Source organism: Emydura macquarii, unplaced genomic scaffold (genome assembly GCF_026122565.2).
Source record: "Emydura macquarii macquarii isolate MOO-44397 ecotype Brisbane River unplaced genomic scaffold, CSIRO-AGI_Emac_v2 contig_2297, whole genome shotgun sequence".
In the NCBI taxonomy this organism is placed as follows: Eukaryota; Metazoa; Chordata; order Testudines; family Chelidae; genus Emydura; species Emydura macquarii.
In genome coordinates this window covers 3012406-3035565 of record NW_027132434.1, presented here as the reverse complement: position 1 = coordinate 3035565, position 23160 = coordinate 3012406, and the positions used below count along the sequence as shown (strand labels likewise).

The window sequence follows — 23160 nt, the reverse complement described above, 5'->3', positions numbered from 1 at the left end:
TAAGGGTTAACTCCAGCTCCTTTTTCCCTTGCCCTAGGTAGGGCTACAGGAGAGAGAAGTGGGAAGGCATAATGATGATGGTTTCATACTCAAGGGGTTGGTGAACTTCAGCCTGAGACACCTTTTGGTTGTGTGTATGTTTGATGATGGTAACTTGATTTATGCTGATAAAGCTTTGCTCTTGCTGTTTCATTTCTGCTGATTCATCTAATTTACAAACCATTTATTAAGATCATGCTTAGGTTTTATTTATTTTTCATCGATTTCCTCCAGCTCTTATGAGAGGTGGGTCCCAGTCTATGAACCTGAACTTTGCATAGGTGCTTCATTTCTAACCTTCTTTTTTCAAAGAAATAACTTCCATGTTTCAGGCTGAAATGTTCTCAGTTTTGGTCTCTGCCCAAAGGTGATTTATATGGAAAGTTCAAGCACCAACCCTCCTGCTACTCCTCAAAACAGCCTTTTCCTCTTCCCCCCCCCCCCCCCCCAAAAGTAACCAAATGTGGTGCTGCAGGATGTCCCAGTTAGTGGGAATAGTTTCCAGAGTTTCCATTACCTTAAGAAGTATTAGAGAGCAGACTGGATTAATGCTTCACCTAGCACCTGTCCTCTCTCCTCATTTGTTTTTTAATAGTGAAAGCTGTTAGAGCATTATCTCTTAGTAGAGTGGGAGATGCATCCTGGGACCAGTCATATATTGAGTTCATACCCATGTGCTTGATTCCAAACAGTGAGCATAGTAAAATTAATCTAGAAACCTTGACGTTATTAGCAGATTGAATATCCTGGCGCATTACACTAGGAAAAATGGATGCCACCTATGGTATGACTGCCAATTTGCTTAACTGTGGTCTAAAGCAATATGGAATTAAACATGAATTCTTTGCATGGAATATTAATGAGTCGTGATCACCCTCATGCCAGGTATCTGTTGTTTACTGCAGATACTGCTACTAATGTTCTTGTGAATGGTTTAATGGAATCTGTTTAATGGTAATAAGGAATATGTCCTCTTTCAAGGTAGTAGCAGTTAGGCATAGGTTGTCAGATGTAACAGTGGTGTGATTAAATCTTTGCCAGTTCCTTTTGTAGGGAGTGCTAAGTGTTTTCTCTTGTAACCCAAGTGAGGGTGCTTTTAGTTCTCAAACATACTCAACCCCATGACCTCCCCGCTTCTTCCTCTCAAAAAAAAAAAAAAAAAAAAAAAATTCTTAGTTTAATGACTGCCACATTTATCAGCCTTTTTAAAAACTAAGATGTCTGTCTTTGTAGTTCCCTGTTAGTGCAGGCTACTTTATTAATCCGTAATGCAGGCAGATCCTACCACTTGAGTCAGGGATACAAAAATGTGGAACTGTAAACAAAAGGAGTAAATATTTTAACTAAAGATGGACCACAACACACACAGCCTGGATCTCAGCACACCTGCACTTTTAGTAGTGGTGAAGTGGGAATTCTAACCCACATCCAGATAGCAGCAGCCCCGATCTCTGTAACGAACTGGTTTGGAACCCTTCTGAGCATTACGGCTTTCAGAGCCACCTCTCAAGCTTGCAGCCTGGATTCGTCTCTAATTTAAATTCCTAGTTCCTAGCATATGCATCCGTCGGTTGGTTGGGACTTTCTGCCGCAAATACTGCATTGCCAAAAGATGCTAAGTCGCCTGGCTTTCTCACAATAGGTGGCCAAATTCAACTTTTGGTATATCTGCACAACCCCAGTGAATACACTGAAGTTACACTGGTGCAACTGAGTGCAGAATTTGGCCATTAGTCACTGAAAATGTATATATGTGGTTGATGGTGTCAGTGGAGGAACACTGTGCCTTCTGGAAGATGCAGATGAAGAAGCAAATTTGGAATAACTGTTCATTCTCTCCCTGCATCGTGAGATTTATGGGTGAAGTCTTCTCAGTGGAATTCTGCAACATTTAGGGTGGTGTTAGAGAGTAAAGGGGTGTAAAGGAAACAGGGTAAGGTAAAGGCTATGGTACACTTAGAATTCTTCTTTTTGTGTTATTGAGTCGTAAAATGGCTTAGCTGGCATATGTGTGGTATAGCGGGGGGGTAGAAAAGGGGAGAATACCTGGGATAGGATTTTTCCTGTCTTTCAATTGCATTATCACTCTAGTAATTCCTGCAGGCTTCATAAAGCAATTATTTAGTATTGCATTACTTTTCACTACTCCCAGTTGGATGAAGGGAACAATATATTTTTTCCTACTACCTATTACATTTGGAATGTGTATGTAGAAATCCTCCAGGCAACTGACGTCTGTATTCTAACCACTGTGCAGCTTTAAGTTTAAATGATATTCATCACTTTCTAAACAGCAATCCAGTTTGAAAGCAGTTTTATATAAAGTCATGCTTGTACTATTAATGCTCTGCCTGTTTTTCTTCATTTTTTCCTCTATTTAAAATCCACTCAACTGGAATCTGGTCATATCACTGCTCATTAGTGGAACATTGACAGCTGCAAGAGCTGAGGGTTTTGTTTTTTTTTGTATGTGTGTTGCAGCCTTTGAGCCAGATCCAATATTCATTAAGTCAATGAAGAGGCTCTTATTAACTTCAGTAGTCATTGATTGGCTCAGTCTCTGTGGCTGTAGGAATAAGGCTGTGGTGTCTTCCTGGTACGTACAGTTTTGTTTTCTGCTGAATTCTAGTGATCCTGGCTGGAGAAGTATTCCAAAAAGGATTTAAACATTTATATGGATAATGACAACTTCCGCATTACATTAGAAAGGATTAAAGATAAAACTTAAAAGGGATACAAACCTTTATGCTTCAGGGCATAAACCATCCACTAATGTGACAGGTTATCTGTAAGTTTCTTGCACTTTCCTCAGAAACATCTGGTTCTGGACACTGTTAGAGGGAATATAGGAATAGGTGGGACCTCACCTGGTATAGCAACTTCTATATTCCTATGCCATCTAAACAAAACCTGGAGGACACTGGCTTTGTTTCTTGGGGATATCCAGAGTGACACTGACGGACATAACTGCCCAGTCATTGGCATTGAAAAACATCAGCATCATCTAATGGGGGCTCAAAGTGGCAGATCTACCTCAGTGATTAAATAGACCACTTTAAAACAAGCTGTTTTCAGAACAAGATGTGGCTGTGTGATCAGAAAATTCTTGAATGCATGTGGATCCATGTGCCAACTAGCAAAGCCCAGAAGAGGGTATTAGTGGGGATTTTTTACAGACCACCAAATCAAACCAGAGAACAGGATGAGTTTTACTCCTTAAGTACCTGTGTGGGAAAAAAAAATTGTGGTTTTATGAGGGACTTTAGTTTTGGGAGATGCCAGAGCTCTCAGATAGCCAATAGTAAAACATCATTGGAGTTTCTAAAAATTATAGATAATGATTTTCTAACAATAAGGTACTGCACTGAACACAAGGTAACTCTAATTGAATTAGTCAGTGGACTGAAAGTTGGTGATTACCTAGGGACCAGAAATCACAATCTGATTACATTCAATACGGACAACAGAGGACAGTCCCAGCCTGTATAAAATATATAGTTGTTGTTTCAAAAGGGTCAATTTCCCAAAGCTGAGGAAAAAAGAATGAAATTGAGTGGGAGAAAAAAATGTAGGCAAACTGAATGAAAATTTGGAGTTCTTTGAGAAGAATTTATTAGGTGGCCAAAAAGCTGTAATTCCAATGTCTCAAAATAGGATAACTTTGATTAAAAGGCATCCTGGTTAAGAGGGGAAGTGACGGTAACAGCTGGAAATAAAAGCACAATATTTTACAAGAGGTGTGGGGAGAAGTAGATAGCAATCAATATAAATTAGAAGTTTTGAAGTGTAGAAAATTGATAAGTGAAGCTAATAACATGAGGGGAAAATCCATAGTTGGTAGAGCTAGGACATTAAGGAGGAGTTATTTAAGTATATTAGGAACAAAAGAAATCCTAACAATGGAATAGACCCATTACTAAATGGAAATGATATAATTGCTAATGACGCAAAAAAGACAGAAATGTGCAATAAATAATAAATATTTGTTCTATATTTGGAAAGAAGCTGGATGACATCAAGGATGAAGTACTTTCCAGTCTATTAATAACCACTATCTAATAGAGAGAAACATTTTTTTAAACAGCAGACCCAGAAAATTTGCACCCAAGAGTTCTAAAAGAGTTGGCAGAAGCCATATTTGAGCTGCTGATACCAATTTTCAATACATTTTGGAATACTGGGGAAATTCCAGAAGACTAAAAGAATGCTCCTAGTGCCAATATTCAAAAAGAGCAGGAGGGAGGAACTGGGTAACCTGACTTCAAACCCAGGCAATGTGATAGGAAAAACTGATGTGGGATTCAATCAGTGAAAGGATGGGATGCCAGTTAACACAGTTTTATGGAATATATGTTTTGTCAAACAAACATGATTTCATTTTTTGATGAGACCACAAATTCAGTTGCTTAAGATAAGCATAGATGTAATTTCTTTTTTTTAAGCCATTGGACTTAGTACCGTAGAGCATTCTCATTGAAAAAAATTAACTTTATACAATATCAACCGAGCACTTGCTAAGAGGATTCATAATTGGGTAACTGACAGAACTCTAAAAGTCGTTGTCAACAGGGAATTGTTGAATGGGAATGCTTTTAGTGAAGTTCCACAGGGTTTAGTTCTAGGAGTAATGATGCTAGTCAATATTTTTACCAGTGGTCTGAAGTTAAATATAAAACCACTGCTGCTAAAATTTGCAGATGACATCAAGATTGGCTAGGTGGTAAATGATTCTGAGGATACAGAGTAATCTGAATTGATTGGTAAGCTGTGCCTGTTCAAACAAAATATGTTTTAATAGGGTCAAGTGCAAGATCATATATCTAGGAACAAAGAAAGCAGGCCACCCCTACAGAATGGAGGAGTGTATTCTGGAAAGTAGTGATGTAACAGTAGTCACTGGACACTGATCCCTAGATAGGGAAAATGTTTTTAACTCTGATCCATAGCAGGTGACTGTGGTCAGAAAATGCATTTCAGTCTATGCCAACATGCATATGCTATACTTATGTCATTTTGCCATGTAGTTTTGCATGTCCTTTGTGCAGCACAGTGATATCTTTTAATTCTTAGGTGAACATAGATTTATCATCATACATTTTAATTAGGACTAGCAAATTAACTTGCATATTCACTTGCCATGTCCCTGACTAAACATGGGGCAAATTTAAACTGTTAAAGTCAATGGAAATTAAATTGTTCTGTTAAGTATGTGACCAAAAAACGAGCAATTCGGAAGTGGAATGTAGAGCAGCTACTTTACAAACTTTGTTTCATATATAGCCATGGCTATTATCTTACTGCCTCACTTCGGTCTTTTGCCATTACATTTTTGGTGGTCTTTTAAAAAGAAATCCAGTCAAACCAATTGACTAACTTGGACACTTTTAAACATTTTTGGAATATATTAAGTTATTGTCTTCTCTGTATCCATTTGATGTCATTCTATTTTTTTTTTTTTTAAACCCACATTTCAAATAGGTTGCATACTACTCTACCAGTTCTTTGGCTATGACAGGAAACATCTCTTTAACGATTATAACAAGATAAATATTTTTGAACATGCTGTGTCAGATAACTCCATCTCAAAGGACTGAGCAGTCATGTGAGGCAGAAGTCTAACAGGCTTGTGCCAAAATAATTAAGAATAGCAAAATTCAATCCCATAGGGACAGAGGCTTTCTTTAAAACCAAAGAACCATTTTCATACAATTTTTAGCACTTCAGTGTTTGCATAGTAATTTTAAAAGTGAATGTGTTCTCAACACTCCTATGAAGTAGGTATCCTCATTTATACACTGGGAAACTGAGGCAGAAGAGTGCTGGGATTTGACCAATGCCTCCCATGAAGTCACTAGCAGAGCTGGAATTAGAAATAAACTCCCTGAATTCAAGCCTTGTTTTTTAATAAAATCTGATCATCCTTTTAAAACCAGTGTGTCTTGTACCCAGCCAGTCAGATCTCTGATATAGTAGATGGATCTCAATTTATTAACTGATAAACAGGAATCTGGCATGGCACTTCCTTGCTATATTAAGTGGTAAAAAGAGGACAGTTGTAACCCAAGAGAATTTGGACTCTTTTTCCACACCCAGTTTTGCTGTACTTCACAGAACCACTATTTAGTGACTGATTAATTACATTTGTTGCCCTTGGCACAAACTGAAAATGTTGTCCTGACCCATTCCATGTAAAGACAAGACTTTTTTTAAAAACAAAAAGGGGTGGGGGGAGGTTGCACTCTGTACCTCCTGTGGGCTGTGTTGGGTATTGTCACTGAATTAAGCAAACAGACAAAATTTTAAGTATAGGTGAGAGTGCATTAGGCAGCTTTGTTTGGATCAGAGGGTCATTCTGTGTGTTATAAGGAAACAGGACTAAGTCAAAGTGGGGAAAATGTTATGAAAAATCATCTGTTTATTCCTTTTCTCTTTCTTTTGACTACTAGAAGTTGCCCTTCATCTACTGTTTTCCTGTGCACTGGCACCCTTCAGCTGCTGGTGAATAAGTCACAGCCACAATGTACATCCAATGCTAAAACATAACTTCACATTATAATATATTTTCAGGGTTCCTTAAAAGAAAAATAAATACAATTAAACTATGTTAAAATGTTGTTTAATTTGCAATTTTGTTAAGCACTTGAATGTTAAGAAATGCCAAGTTTACAATTGCCTGTGCAACTTTAATTCTGCCTCTTTATGAATCCAACCTGTGCACTAAATGAGGCAGGGGTCCTGTGGGAAAAAAATGTGGTCATGTAATTAAAGACTGTATCATCATGCATATGCACAATGAATGAATTAAGATTTTTCAGGCTGGCAACAAGAGAAGGCTATTTTGGGGTGGGGGTGGGAGGCCGCTATGACCAAGTGCTGGTCTGGTGATGGTTGTGGGGAGCTAGCCTGACATGCTTTTCCTCTCTGTGAGCTGGGGGAGCACCTGCCCCATGGGATACCCCCAGAAGGGGGTGTGGACCATTGAGGCCATTTGCTAGGTTAGGGGTCAAGGCAGATCCTGGCCCAGCTGTCTTTCCCTTACTCCAGTAGCTCTTTGGTGTGTTCAGTACAGCATGTGCTGCTGCTGCTTTGGCAGTGATGCAAGTCTGACTTAGAATATTTGTATTCTTTGGGCAGTTTGCCAAAAATTTCCTAAGGAACATGAGAGAAGGGAAATGACCATTTTTACCTGTTTATATCTTAGCAAAAGTTGAATGGACTGAGAAAAACAGGTGCTTGTGTCGTTTGAGGGCATTTCCTGTAAGATACCAAAGGCCTGCTGAAAGCTATGAAAGTGTGAGAGTTTCTTAAAGAAATGATTGTAAGAATCTTTTATAATGGAAAGTGTTAGACAAATTAAATATAGGGATTGCTTCCAGCTCCTGGTACTGTGCATTTAATTCATGTATTGCTCTATCCACTATCTGTTTTTGACCAAATAGCATTTCCAGTTATTCCAGTCAAATATAATTATTCAGGAACAGGTAAATTGGCTGTGATTAAGGACTAACGATAGCAGTACAGGGCATTTGCTGGAGACTAAGTGGCTGGGAAGAGTTGAAGAACCAGGACCTCAGGCCCTTTGTTTATCCCAAGCATTGGCCTGTGCTGAGGTTTTATTGTTATAAAAGGGGAAATTTAAAAAGATTCTGCATTCAGTGTTGTGCACGCTTGATGTTTCTGCTGCTGAGTCAGTCAATGTGTATACATTGGCTTTTTCCAAAGACTTCATGCCTGGTACATTGACCACTCAGGTTGTTGAATGTGTCTTGTAATAAGGAACAAAGCCTTTCTGAACTCTGAGTCATAACACATTAGGTAGAATGGAACCTGTTTACAAGCGAAGGTGGAAATACTAATCAGTTTATTACCTCTCTTCTGCAGATTCCATTGTGATTGGATTTTGGGTCGGTCTTGCAGTTTTTGTCATTTTCATGTTCTTTGTGCTGACCTTGCTGACGAAGACAGGAGCACCACACCAAGAGTGAGTCTGATCAGTGTGTGACAGTAATGTGATGTGCTGATCAAATATTTTTCCCATTACAGTGATGGTCCTGTCTATTGAGCTTTTTGAAAAGGGGACACTGTCAAGGCCAAACTGCCAGGAATCTATCTATTTTAAAAAAAAAAAAAAAAAAAATTTTTTTTTAAATACTTTCCAGATGATACTAAAATGTCTGCCTGTTCCAGAAGCCAGAGCAGCATAATTTCTAAATCCGTCGTCTTTTGCTGACCAGACAACAAATCCAGGGTGCTTGTTTCTATGCTGTCTTAGGATGAGTTTTGTCAGTGCAGGTATTATACCACCTTTCCACTCTGCCTGCCTGTTTTGTTCTTGTGACCAGGTGGATGGCACCAAAATAATCAAGAATCTCTCTTTTTCTGAACTCATCTGGGAGGGCACTTTTGTATCGTATATTTCAGGGGTGGCCAAACGTACTGACCCTCCAAGCCACATACAACAATCTTCTGAAGATTGTTGAGCTGGGGTGTACCTGCCAGGGAGCTTCAACTCTACTCCTGCTGAATCCCCAAGTCCCGGCAGGTGCCTCCCACCTCAAGCCATGTCAGGCATGCCACGTGGGGCTTAACCCCCAACATTCCCCTCCCTGCTGGGCAGAAGCCTCTAGCCTCACCATCCTATCGCAGGGTAGAAGCCCTGAGCTCTCCAGCCCAATCTGTTATCCAGAGAATGGGGGGAGTGCATAAGGGGCTTGTGAGCCGCTGTTTGGCCACCCCTGGTGGTCCACCTGGGTCTTTAGGCAGCAGCTCCCTTCTGCAGCCGGTGAGAAGGGAGCGGTGACCTGCGGGCTATGGGTTTGGAACCAATGGTCTAAATAGTACTTGGCTTGTTGGAGCAGTCATCCCAGATTTAACCCTCTGTGTACAGTATGTGCTACTGTAATCCAAGTAAATAGTGTGGGAGGAGTGATTGGCATGAGCATGGTGCAATTAACCTGTTGTGACGGTGTGTCTCAGCGTGAGTAGGTGTTTGTACTATGGAAAAGATACGTCTATAGGGAAAGGAAGGCCTCCAGAAGCCTTCCACTGTGCTCCAGCTGTCTCCATTAGCATCCTTCCCCACTCACCAAGCCAGGCATAGTTGTGTCTCAGTTGTGCCTTATTTAGTTTTGACTTCCTTTGGAGCTCTGGGACATAGATTTGAGTGTAGCATACTTGAATATTTGTTATCACACAGCTGTGCCTGGAGTGAGTGGTCCAGTTTGTCTTAGAGCGTTATTATTTTTATGGTTTCAGATAACATACTGTTTACTGAACTAGAAACATTATTCATCAATGTTCTTTGAAGGCAACAAATACTGTTGTTCCTATTTCTTTTTGATCCATGTGTAAGACTATAATATTTTCTGGGAAAACTAAATATTTACTGGAAAAGCCAGTGTAGGCTGTGGATTTGGTCTGAGCTATGTTTTTCCCTACACTCCCACCTCACTGGACCTTTTCCTGGCCCACAGTTCCAATAGAGGGTTGTTTTGCAGAACTCTATGGGCAAGTTGATGTTAATGGGGGTTCTCAAGGTCTTGGAAGAGGAGACCATCACAGTTATACTATTGCCCCTTTAGACCACTTTGGCAGTGTTAAAGGGGCCTTAATGTGGGTGCAAATGGAACTTGTTTCAGAATAGGTAGCAGAATTCTTTAGTCTGTGCATCCAAAGGCTGCCTACTACGTCAGGCAAACAGGCTTTGTGTGTGTTCTGGGTGGAATTGTACAGGATGTCCAGAACCAGATTTACTGAGCTGTTAGGGTATAAAATAAATGGTGAGAAAAGAATGAAAAGAAAATGTAGAGTGCAAGGAAAAATAAGAACCCTATTTTGATGATAATGGCAATAAGGCCAGAGGTGTGTGTGTCTGTGGTTTTTGTAAATTATCATCAGTGTTTAGAAAATCAGTCGGGGAAACAACAAAACACACAAGGTTGCTGAGACTTGCTGTATTTGTTCATGAAAATTAGTCTGGCTCATAACTTAGTAATGGATTTCCAGGCTTCATTAGTTAGCTTATTTTAAAAATGGCCTCAGGAAAACCAGTATATGGTACCTCATGAGTCTGTTCTTGTAACCTGTACTTAGAAATTGTTGACTCATATATTTGCACAGCTTCAAACTGCTCTGAGTTACCGAGGCAGATTAATATAAACAGAAAAAGAGTATCTGTATCAATCATTTAGCCTGTATTGCGGCCCATCGTGCAAAGCCTGAGAGCTGGTAAACATCTAAGGCCCTTCATTTTTTATTTTTATTTTGTTTTAAATTTCCCAGGAATGTGAGGTTTTTATTAAAAAATTTAAAAAAATGTGAGAAAATTGGTAAAAACTGAAAACGCACTGCTGGTGTTCTCTGCATGTTGCAGCTGAGAGAGCCTTCTGCTACTTGCAGCGGTTGGGTTGTCTCAGCTGTGGGGACCTGATTCCTTGCCTGTTGCACTCCACCAGCCCCCATACAGGGGAAGCGAATGGGGCTTCATTGATGGACCGGGGTCAGCAGGGAATGGAAGGCTATACTCTGAGTTCTTGCCCCCCAGCAGACACAGCCCCTCCTGACCCCGTCCTTTCTGCATGGCCTAATCTGCTTCTCCTTCAAAAATTTCCCAGGTCCCAAAAAAACAAAATTGGGGGGAAAGAGAAAGTTATTTACTGTAACTGGAGATTCTTTGAGATGTGTGGTGCCTCTATTTGGATTTCAGATGTGGGTGTGCATGTGCCGAAGCCAGAATTGTTTGTAGTTGTGTCCGTTGACCCGCATATGTAGTGTGTGTCGACTGCCTGGGGTGTCTGAGGCAGATTGATGCTGCTCCAGGTTCCTCTTACCAGCAAGCAAGAGAGCCTGCAGCAGAGGGGATGGAGGTTGAATATTGGAATCCAAATAGGGACCACACATCTCGAAGAACCTCCAGTTACAGTAAGTAACAGTCTCTTCTTCTTTGAGCGATGGTCCCTATGTGGTTTCCAGATGTGTGTGCATAGTGAGAAGTGCTCAGCATGGAGATGGGTGCGAGGGCTTGCAGGAAGTAAGTCCGCTATACGATGGGGCCAATCGCTGCTGCTAGAGTGATGGCGTACAGAGTGGTAAAGGTGTGGATGGAGGACCATGTGGCCATCCTACAAATGTCCTGCCACGGAATGTCCGCAAGGAAGGCTGTTGTGGTGGCATGTGCCTGTGTGGAGAGGGCCGTGACTCGAAGGGGTGGAGGAACATGAGAGAGAGCATAGCATTCCTTGATGCAGTGGGAGATCCACTTAAAGAAGCATTGTGAGGAGGGAGTGCATCCCTGATAGCACTCGGCAATGGCAAGGAAGAGTCTGGGTGAGGCCTGGAAGGTATGATGGAGATAAAAGGCCAGCGGCATCAAGAGAATGCAGGGTTGGAGCCACTGTTGGAGGCAGCGCATATGAGGCGGGCATACGGTGTCACAGAGGTGAAGGTTGCCATATGGCCAAGAAGGGAAAGACACAAAGGTACATGTGCACGGATTGCAATGCAGTAGCACAATGAGGGAGGTGAGGACAACAAAACCAACCATTGAGAGAGAGGCTCCGCCCATGAGAGTCCAGGTGTGCCCCGGTGAAGGTGAGCGTACGGGTAGGGACGAGAACTGACTTATCCTCATTGAAGTAGATGTGCAGGCCAGCAAGGAGGCCATGAAGGGTCTGGATAGTGGACAAGAGAGGGTCACGAGACAGCACAATAAGGAGCTAGTCGTCCAGGTAAGGGAACATGGAGTGGCGAAGACAACGCATGCGGGTTGTGACAACCTTCATAAACATACGAGGGGCAGTGATGATACCAAAGGGAAGGATCTGGAACTGATAGTGAAAGTGTCCCACTGTGAAACAGAGGAACTTGTGATGGGCAGGGTGGATGTCTGTGTGAAAGTATGCATCCTTCATATCGAGAGCCTCAAACCAGACCCCGTGGGGAAGGATGGGATAATGAAAGGGAGCGTGACTATGTGCAATTGGACTTGCATATGAATTTGTTCAGCAATTGGAGATGCAGAATGGGGTGGCAGCCCACCCCCCTTTTTCAGCACAAGGAAATATGGGGAGTAGAACCCAAGGCCACAGTAGCAGTGTGGGATGCATTTTATGATGCCCTTACAGAGGAGGGTGACTGCTTCCTCTCGGAGGAGATTGTGATGGGAGGGATCCCCACGACCACCGTGAGGCGGTCAACAAGCGGGGAAGGAGAGGAGCTCTACCAGGTACCCCTTGGTGAACAATATCAGCACCCATTGGTCAGTGGTATCATACCCCAGTTGTAGGCAAACAGGGAAAGATGGCTGCCGATGCTCTGGGGTTCCATAGGAGAGGTGAGGGGAGGTTTGCGGGTCTTGGGGGAAGTGTCAAAGTGGCTGTTTGAAGGGACATTGTGGAAATGTCAAGGCAGTGGAAGTGGCAGCGGTGGAGTAATGGACGTTGTGTGCACGGGCGATGATGAGACTGCTCCTTTGGGTGTTGTGATTAGGGTTGGTAGGCAGTGCAGGGAAGGGTTGGAACGATGGCTGCTGCTGCTGCCTGTAGGTCAGAGCTGGAGTGAGGAGACCAAGTGATTTTTTTGCTCTTGGGCTTGGGCAAATCATATTGAATCTGATATACCTGTATTTTAAACCATTGTGATCTTCTCTGTGTAATATAGTTTAAACCCCGTTTACACTGCTTATTTGATTTATCAGTATTGATACACCATATAAAAGCCTTATTGAATAGGATGGTTTTCTAATGCACTTTAGGCACCCAAATTAACAAAGTTAGATACCTGAAGTCTGTATTTACACAACTACATATGAGGTGAGGCCCCCTGCGTTGCAGAGCACACCTAGTACTCCACTGAATGTAGTGGGAATCGCACCTAAGCAGCTCCGGATATAGTGGTCTAACTTTCACCCTCTAAACTTCAATCCAAGTTCGTGAAAGCTGACCTTGATCTTTTCCTGCAGCCGAGACTTATTCTTAACAGGCTGTTTTGTTTTGTTTTATTTTATTAATTTTTTAGTGTGCTGAATGTTTTTAATGATCATATGAGGTGTACTGTATCAATTGCTTTACTTGCATATGCTACAATGGCAATCTGTTCAATGTCTTTTAAAGCTCTTAGATCACGGGTTGGACCAGGTGTCTGTTGTAGAAATGAAGGTGTTGATTCACAGAAAAGGGGAACAAAGCAGCAGATGGCAAAACGAAACATTTAGAGTTAGCTGCTGTATGGCCTGGGGCCCAGATCGTCAAAGGGCTTTGTGTGCCTAATTGCCTCTTCAGGCACTGAAGTTCACCATAGGCGCTACTGACATTTTCAAAACCACCGTTCAGCTAATGCTGATGCCTAACCCGATAGGTGCTTAAGTCCCCTAGGCACTTTTGTTTCTGCCAGCAGGCATGTGCAGAGCCACCTGAGTCCTGACATTGTCCACAGCCAATGAGCTGCTCAAGCCAAAGCCCCACGCACCCTGAAGTGGAATTGTCAGACTAGGTGGGGGAACACCTATCTCACCAGCAGAGGCTGAGACCTGTAGCCATACGCTGAGCGTGCCTAAGGCCCGATACCAGTCAGGCTCCGCAGGAGGGCTGGATGCAGGCCACTGACAGGTGGGGAGACAGAATTTACACCCGCACAGCAGATAGCTGCAGACACAGGGAAATGTAGGTGAACATGAGCAGGGTATCAAGCAGTAGATGGAGACAGATGGTTTTGGCCGCTAGGTCATTGGTTACCTAGGCCACGTTGGCCGTTTAGGCACCTTACTCTAAGAGAGGGTTCCTGGCGGAGGGAAGCGCTTCTCTCTGGCCTGTCAGCGAGGTGATTAAGCCCCTCTCTTCAGCATTTCACGCCTTAGGCAGCTCTCCTCTCAGCTTGCTGGCTTCTGAGGATACTTCTCTTAGGCACTTCATGGTCTCCATGCATTGTATGGAGAGCCTGAGTGCCTAGTTTGGGCTGGGGGATGCCGGCAGGCCGCCTAGGGATGATGTGTCGCAACAGTGAGCAGAGCAATGCCTGAGTACCTGTGAGGATCTTTGGGCCTTAGTTACCCATCTGTTAAATGGAGAGAATAGCACTTCATTGCATCACAGGGCTGTTGTGAGGACAAATATATTACAGATTGTGAGGTACTCAGATGCTACAGTGATGGGGACCATGTAAGCACCATAGATAGAACTACTTCTGAAATAGTGTTCATGAATGTCCTACTCTGAAGATACCTGAGAAATTGGAGATGGTAAAGACCTACAGTTCTTGGGGCACACAATGCATGCCCTGTCGATGCGGGATTATTCCCTACAGTACATTATTAACACCTTTGTTCGTTCCATGGACTTCGATGGAGCTGAGATTTCATCCAGAATCTGAAGTCTCTCTCCTAACCATTGGGCTATAGAGTATTGTAGAGTGGGTCTCTCTCTTTCTCTCATATTGAAACTGTTCCATTTTGTATAAATAATTAAACAGTCATTGGAGCAGGGACTTGAAATTGAGTCTTTCGGCGAGGGCCCTAACCATAGGGCTATAAAACATTCTCACTCTTTCTCTGGTCCAATGACTATTTTTACATAGTGGAACAGTTTGATCAGGAGACTGAGAGTGACTCTAGAATACCTCGTAGCCCAGTGGTTAGGATACTCACGTGAAACATGGGAGATTTGGGTCTAAATCCCTGACCCACATCAGGGAGAGGGGGGATTTAAATCAAGGTCTCCCACATCGTAGATGAGCAATCTAACCGCTGGGATAAGCTTATACTGGGGGCGGGGGGACACCCACCACCACCACCACCACCTCAGTTTTTTGGGGGGAAGGGGCTTAGGTGTCAAACTCTAGGAGAGGGTTTAGGGCTGTGAATCCCAAGCAGAGGGAGGCCATTTCCCTCTGGCCCAGACTTAGACATCTAAGCCCTTTTAATGGGTGGTACTAGGCCACATACACAATCCTTTGCTTTTGAGTGATTTTAATGTCCTGGGAATTTATTGCTTTTTATTGGGAGAAAAATCAGTAAAAAAAACCAAACTAAAACAAAACAAAGGGCAGTGGGCAGGCAGTTGCGCTCTGGTGTAGGGAGTACTTACATGGGACAGTTGAGGAAGCTTCCGCTCCAGTTCTGCAGCAGTCAGGCGTCTCGGCTGCAGGACCCGGCCCCCTGCCCATCTCTCTCCCTACCCTGCATGGGGGAAGTGAATGGGGCTGGGTCAGGAGGGGAGTGAAAGGCTGTTCCCCAGGAGTACTGGCTTCCCTCCTGGGCAGAGCCCCCTGGTGTTTATACACAGCCCATCTACTTCCCTGTGGAAAAATTCCCAGGTCCCAGAAAAGCCACAATTTGGGTGAAAAATCCGTAAAACCTGAATACTGGCATTTTTAATACCATGGGAATTTTTCTGGGAAAATCAGTAAATACCAATCACGATGGGCCTTACCTATTGCTTAGCTTAGACGGTTCACTGCTCAGCACGCTGGCCTTTGTGAAGCCCGTTCTTAGGCACCTGACTCCTCCCCATGTATTTGTATAGAGAATCTGTGCACCTATTCCACTAGGCAGCAAGGGCTGCTAAACGTTAGGCATTGCAGTGCTGCGTATAAGTCCCCTTTGTAGATCTACCCCCTTAAACTTCAGCTGCATAGATGCCTCTGCTGCCCACCAGCTAGTCAAGTGATTGCTAGTCACAAAAGAGACATGGAGGTGGCACCCATTATCCACACCCTACAGAAGTCAGTTAAGGCTTTGTACAATGCTCTGAAAATGTTTAGTGCTGCTATAATTATTACTCATAATACTAAATAATGAGGAGTATTTAAGGGCAGATTAAATGAAATGGGAGGATCAGGGTTTTCCAGTGCATTGCATATTAAAGTGCCATGTAGAAATGCTGGCATTAATGATCTACCCCAGCATTACAACATCTATAGGAATATAAACAATTCACAACAGAAAATATGAAGTACAAGTAGTTTAGCTTTTAAGCATGCCCTAGGCAAATGAAAATTTTTGCATTTATTCCCAATTTTGATGCCTACTGAAGTTACATTTGATATTCACAGGTAATCATTTTTAAGTCTAATAGCTATTTTTATTTTCTTGGTTATTTTAGTAAATATAATTTTGCTTTCCTCTCCTCCTAGCAATACAGAGCCTTCTGAAAAAAGATTTCATGTGAGAAGCTTTGTGGCAGACTTTGGAAAACCTCTGGAATCAGACAAGGTCTTTTCGCGTCAAGTAGCTGAAGAGTCCAGGTCACTCTTTCACTTTTACATTAATGAAGTGGAGCATTTGGGCAAAACAAAACAAAGCCCCAAAGCTCCCGGTATGGACAGTAATATTCACTTCCAGGAAGTAGCTAGGAGCAGTGAAAGGTTGGAGGAGGATCCGAATTACCTTACAAAATGTAACATCCCCAACTTCGTGAACACTGACCAGAATTCTTTACTGGGTGAAGATGATCTGCTGATTTCCGAGCCACCAATCATTTTAGAAAGCAAACCAGTTATCCAAACCTCACATCAGATCCTTGACTGAAAAATCTTGATTTCTAAAGCAAGTATCTTTAGTGTTTCTTATTCAGCTGCTAACATCAGACCTTTTTGGATATTTCAATAGAAGGTATTTCATATCTTATGCCTGTTTTTTTTATTGTGACTATTGAACTGACTGAATTCACTTTGGTATAAAGTGAAATACTTAATATTTTATGTCAAGACTTGTGTCATTTTCAAGTGTTTCCTAAGATCAAAACCTTCTTCATCACAATTGCTGCTGTTGCTTGCTATTTGTTTTATTTAAGTAGCCATCATACCAGCTGTGTAGTGGTAGCAGAACACACTAACGCAATATGAGAGTTACAATGCACTTGACCTGCTTTGTGGGGATTGCTGTGTCTGCACAGAGAGGAGTATCATTGGATCCTAAAAGGAGTGGTATGGAACTCTTTGGCCAGGAGGACTGTAAACTCAAATCAAGACTGAATGGAGGAATAAGAGGAGGAGGCACCTTTTGGACGTCTGAATCTCCACCCTGCTTCCAAAAGGCAGATTATTTTGGAACATAACCAACATAATGGAAATCTGCTTGTCATTAATCTGCACCCATGACTCCTAGCAGCTTTTAGAGGTTGCTGAAACCCTGTTTATCAAAATTCTAGAGATGTTGCTTTGTATATTATGTTGTTAGTGTTTACAAAATACTGTTTCCATCTGCTGCTGAAGAAAAATAAAGGCTGTCGCAATATTTAGTGTTTCAGAAAATTTCATGTTCTTGCAGGTGTGTGCGTTTGTGTGTGAGAGAGAGAGAAAGCGAGAGAGAGACCTAGAATGAATGTGTTCTCCGTGCAATTAATAAAATTCAGTGTTGTGGGCTTGATTGTTAGTGTGCCTTTAAGATAGTGAGCACAGGATTTGATATAGAAATAATAGGAAACTGGTTTGAAAACATTCCTGTTTTGCGCACAGGGCTATGGTTCTGGCCGATTACTACAGTGTATATTTGTAATGGATTGATACCTGCTGCATTGTACTTTAATCAGAGACAGACAGTGTCTGCATAGTAATTGCAACTGTAGTGCTCACACATGCTAATTTTTTGGGTAACTTTGCAGAACCACTCAGACTGATTTGTAACAAAATAGAGTTTGGGGGAGAGTTACTTTATTGCAACTTATTTTTTCACCTTTTAAACTCTGGAAGAAGTATTGGCTCTGAGATGACAATAATTTACAGAAAAATAAGTCAGGGCCCAAATGGAAAAAACAGGGTTACTTACCAGTAACTGTTCTTCGAGATGTGTTGCTCATATCCATTCCAATATAGGTGAGTGCACGCCGACGTGCAGGGTTCCCGGAACTTTTTTCCCCTTAGCAGACCCCGTAGGGTTGGCTCTAATGCCCCCTGGAGTGCTGCGCTCATGCCGCAGTACGAGGCACTGCCGACCCCACGGCCCCTCAGTCCCTTCTTTCTGCCAACTCTAATAGCGGGGACGGAGGGTGGGTGTGGAATGGATATGAGCAACACATCTCGAAGAACAACAGTTACTGGTAAGTAACCCTGTTTTCTACTTCGAGTGATTGCTCGTATCCATTCCAATATAGGTGATTGAAAACAATACCTCGGAGGTGGGTAGGAATTACTGGTGAGCTGCTCTCATCAGCATGGCTCTGCCGAAACCCACGTTCCCTCTTGCCTGCTGAACAATGGCATAGTGGGACGTGAAGGTGTGCACCGACAACCAGGTGGCGGATTTGCCAATGTTCTGCCGGGGTACTCTCTCGAGGAAGGCTGCAGAGGAGGCCTGAGCTCTGGTTGAGGGCACTGTGATGACACATTTGCTTGCTCATGGCGGCGCTTGATGCAGGATGTCCTCCATGTGGAGATGCGCTGGGCAGAGACAGGTGATCCTTTCATCCTGTCCGCCACTGCAACAAAGAGCTGCATCGATTTCCCGAGCGGCTTTGTATGCTTGACGTAGAAGGCCGGCTCGTCCCGCATCCAGCCAAATGCCATCTCCCTTCCTCTTCCAAACAGTGCGGTTTGGGAAACACGGGGAGAAATATGTTGGTTACAATGACATTGGGAAACCACCTTGGCAGGAAGGCCAGGTGTGGCCACAACTGCACCTTATCTCATAGCTGTATAAGGGGCTCCGAGGTCAAGACCCTAATTTCGGAGATCCTCCCAGCTGAGGTAATGACCAACAGGGAGGGTACCTTCTATGAAAACATGAGCAGAGGGCATGAAGCCACGGATTCAAGAAGGGGGCCCCAGGAGTCTCGAGAGGACGGGGTTGAGATCCCAGGTTGGCACCGGGTCACGGACCTGCAGATAAGCCTCTCCACCCCCTTGAGGAACCTGACCGACATGGGATGGGAGAGCAGAGAGTTTCCCTCTAGTGGCTGATGGAAGACCTAACGGCTGCCAAGTGAACCTTCAACAAGGTCAGCACCATATCCTGGAGCCTTAACTGGAGCAGGTACTCCAGGATCACCTACACAGGCGAGAGGCTGGGCGGAATGCCCCGGGACTCCGCCAAATAGGGAACCTGTCACCTCTTAGGCCGACACACAACCTATGTAAAAGGTTTCCTGCTGCCCATCAGGGGGTGCTGGACCCACACTGAGCAGGGTCTCACTCCCTCCGTCGGCCACCGGGGGCCTCCGGGCCACGAGATGCAGGGAGTCCCGGTCCGGGTGCAACAGGTGACCATGGACCTGGGGGAGAAGGTCATGCCTTCTGTCCCACATCCGAGGTGTCTGAGATTAGGGTGACCGATGGAACCAGTTCCCTGAAGGGGACGCCCTTCAACGTTGCCCTGGGCGATCTCCACCAGCCTCGGGAGGCTAGGATGAGCAGGGGAACTGTGACCACCCAGTCAGTGGGTGTCTGCTCAGCACGTACACCGAGGCCAACCACTACGTGTGTGCAGGCCACTGTGGCCTACATAGCTCCAGTTCCCTGAAGGGGACGCCCTTCAACGTTGGGATGAGCGGCTGTGACCCCCAGGCTGTTGTCATGAGGCATCGGTGCAGCTGGGAGATGATAGAGACCCTAGCCTCGAGATGTGCTGAGGCAGGGAGGCTGTGTTCTGGGAAGCGTCCAGAGAGCCCCCAGTGAATTCTATGCATCGCATGTGGGTTAATGAGGGCTTTTGCTTGTTTAGAAGCAGACCCATGCTGCTGCATGTGGAGGGAGTGAGGGTCACACTCTCCTGCACTTGGAACCTGGACCTGCCCTGATCAGCCAATCGTCCAAGAAGGGAAGATTTGCCCATATTCTCACCTTCCGTGGGCCTTCACTATTGTCAAGCATATGGTGAACACCCCTGGAGCCGACGACAGGCCAAAGGAAGGGCTGTAAATAGGTAGCGGGAGCCAGCCACTGTGAAGCGGAGGAAGTTCCTGTGGCTGGGGAGGAAGGACCCATGAAAGTATGCGTCCTTGAGGTCGAGAGCTGCATCCCTGGATCCTGGGAAGGGATTATGGAGGCTAGGGAAACCCTGCGAAATCCAAGTCATTGGACGTATTTGTTCAGATGATGCAGGTGTAGTATGGGTCTCAGACCCCCCCCCCGTTGCCTTGGTGATCCCTAACCATCGCTCCTATGTTGAGGAGGGTGTCCACCTGCAAAAGGAGTTGCTCGTGAGGGGGGAGGGTACAGCATAGCCCCCAGAGATTATTCCGAGGACCAATGGTCCGATGTAATCTTTGCCCCTTCAGGGTAGAAGGCCTGAACTTGTTCAGGACAGGGCAGGGCAGGTCCAGGAGAGCCGTAGGGCACACCATCAAAACTGTCTCCTACAATTGACCGACCCCATGGGGGGGGCTTTTGCTGAGGACGAGTTGGGGGGCTGACCTCTTTTGTAGGGTTGAAAGGGCCTAGGTGGAGGTCTTGGTTGCTGCTGTGCCTGGCCATGACCGCCGCCTGGGAGTCTGAGGTGTGCACCGGCCCAGGGCAAACCGTGGCCCTGGAGTCCCTCCGACTGAGCCGCCTCACATCCTTCTGATTGGAGAAGAGGGCCAACCCATAGTGGGAGGTCCTGGCTTGATTGCAGCACCTCCTGGGACAGGCCTGAGGGTTGCAGCCACGAGCACCTCCTTGTGGAAAAAGGTGGAGGCTATAGCCTTTTCCTCTGAGGCAGCAGTGTCACCGGATGTTTGGAGCGCTGCCCAAGCCACCGTGATTCCTTCATCCAGGATTGTGGTGTGTTGGGGGGAAGGCAGGCATGGATGCGGATGAGGACTGGGGAGATCACCTAAAAACCCTGCCCCTCTTCCTGTGAGAGTCCTCCCAGCAGATGGCAGGAAGAATGACGGAGGATGTGGAGAAAGCTGAGGTACTCGATGCTTTTTTTGCCTCTGGCTTCACAGACAAGATCAGCTCCCAGACTGCTGTACTGGGTGGCACAGAATGGGAAGGAGGCGAACATCCTGCAGCGCTGAAGGAACGGGTCCAAGACTATTTAGAAGGCTTAGACATACATAAGTCCATGGGGCCGGATGCAATGCACCCGAGGGTGCTGAGGGAGTTGGCTGAGGTGATTTCAGAGCCATTGGCTATTATCTTTGAAAGTCATGGCAACAAGGGGAGGTCCCTGAGGACTGGAAAAAAGCAAATGTAGTGCCCAACTTCAAAAAAGGGAGGAAAGAGGATCCAGGGTACTACAGAGGGTACTACAGACCGGTCAGCCTCACCTCAATCCCTGGAAAAATCATGGAGCAGGTCCTCAAGGAATCCATTTTAAGGCACTTGGAAGAGAGGAAGGTGATCAGGAAGAGTCAACACGGATTCACCAAGGGAAAGTCATGCCTGACCAACCTGATTGCTTTCTATGATGAGGTGACTGGCTCTGTGGATATAGGGAAGGCGGTGGATGTGATATACCTTGACTTTAGCAAAGCTTTTGATACTGTCTCTCACAGTATTCTTATCAGCAAGTTAAAGAAGTATGGGTTGGATGAATGGACTATAAAATGGAAAGAGAACTGGCTAGAGCATAGGGCTCAATGAGTAGTGATCAATGGCTCCATGTCTGGCTGGCAACCGGTCACAAGTGGAGTGCCCCAGGGGTCGGTCCTGGGGCCGGTTTTGTTCAACATCTTTATTAATGATCTGGAGGATGGGGTAGATTGCACCCTCAGCAAGTTTGCGGACGACACTAAACTGGGGGGAGTGGTAGATACCCTGCAAGGTAGGGATAGGATACAGAGTGACCTAAACAAACTGGAGGATTGGGCCAAAAGAAATCTAATGAGGTTCAACAAAGAAAAGTGCAGAGACCTCCACTTAGGAAGGAAGACTCCCATGCACAGCTATAGACTGGGGACCGATGAGCTGGGCAGCAGCTCTGCAGAAAAGGACCAGGGGGTAACAGTGGATAAAAAGCTGGATATGAGTCAGCAGTGTGCCCTGGTTGTCTAAGCTAATAGCATATTGGGCTGCATTAGGAGGGGCATTGCCAGCACGTCACAGGAAGTGATTATTCCCCTCTATTCGGCATTGGTGAGGCCGCATTTAGAATATTGTGTCCAGTTTTCGGCCCCCCCACTATAAAAAGGATGCGGACAAGTTGGAGAGAGTCCAGCAGAGGGCAACAAAAATGATTAGGGGGCTGAAGCACAGGACTTATGAGGAGAGGCTGAGGGAACTCGGCTTGTTTAGTCTGCAAAAGAGAAGAATGAGGGGGGATTTGATAGCGGCCTTTAACTACCTGAAAGGGGGTTCCAGGGAGGATGGGGCTAGGCTGTTCTTGGTGGTGGCAGATGACAGAACAAGGAGCAACGGTCTCAAGTTGCAGGGGGAGGTCTAGGTTGGACATTAGGAAAAAGTTTTTCACTAGGAGGGTGGTGAAGCACTGGAATGGGTTATCTAGGGAGGTGGTGGAATTTCCATCGTTAGAGGTTTTTAAGCTGAGGCTTGACAAAGCCCTGGCTGGGATGACATAGTTGAGGTTAGTCCTGCTTTGAGCAGGGGGTTGACGCCTTCGCCGCAGGTTTGTCTTCTTACAAAACTACTCAAAATAGTTGAGTCCAAAGCAGACTGAAAAGTTACAAATGGATCTCACAAAACTGGGTGAATGGGCAACAAATGGCAGATGAAATTCAGTGTTGTTAAATACAAAGTAATGCACATTGGAAAACATAATCCCAGCTATACATATAAAATGATGGGTTCTAAATTAGCTGTTACCACTCAAGAAAGAGATCTTGGAGTCATGGTGGATAGTTCTATGAAAACATCCAATATGCAGCAGCAGTCAAAAAAGTGAACAGAATGTTAGGAATCATTATGAATGGGATAAATAAGAAGACAGAAAATATCAAATTGCCTCTTTATAAATCCGTGGTACACCCACATCTTGAATACTGCGTGCAGATCTGGTCACCTCATCTCAAAAAATATGCATTGGAATTGGAAAAGGTACAGAAAGGGCAACTAAAATGATTAGGAGTATGGAAAAGCTTCCATATGAGGAGAGATTAATAAAACTAGGACTTTTCAGCTTGGAAAAGAAACAACTAAGGGGAGATATGATAGAGGTCTGTAAAATCATGACTGGTTGGAGAAAGTAAATAAGGAAGTGTTATTCACTCTTCTCATAACACAAGAAATTAATAGGCAGCAGGTTTAAAGTGG

The 23160-nt window shown here is 44.5% G+C and overlaps 1 protein-coding gene across 4 annotated transcripts in view; it reads left to right on the top strand.

Annotated features, from left to right (window-relative positions):
* Positions 1-17264, top strand: part of LOC137161463 (melanocortin-2 receptor accessory protein 2-like) — a 138444-nt gene extending 121180 nt beyond the window's left edge. For all 4 annotated transcript variants that reach the window (XM_067560745.1, XM_067560742.1, XM_067560741.1 and 1 more), the window contains 2 exons: positions 7921-8020; positions 16165-17264. In XM_067560745.1, the coding sequence (XP_067416846.1) occupies positions 7921-8020; positions 16165-16558 (494 nt within the window). In that variant the 3' untranslated portion in view covers positions 16559-17264. The remainder of the gene's footprint in view (positions 1-7920; positions 8021-16164) is intronic.
* The last annotated feature ends 5896 nt before the right edge of the window (positions 17265-23160 follow it).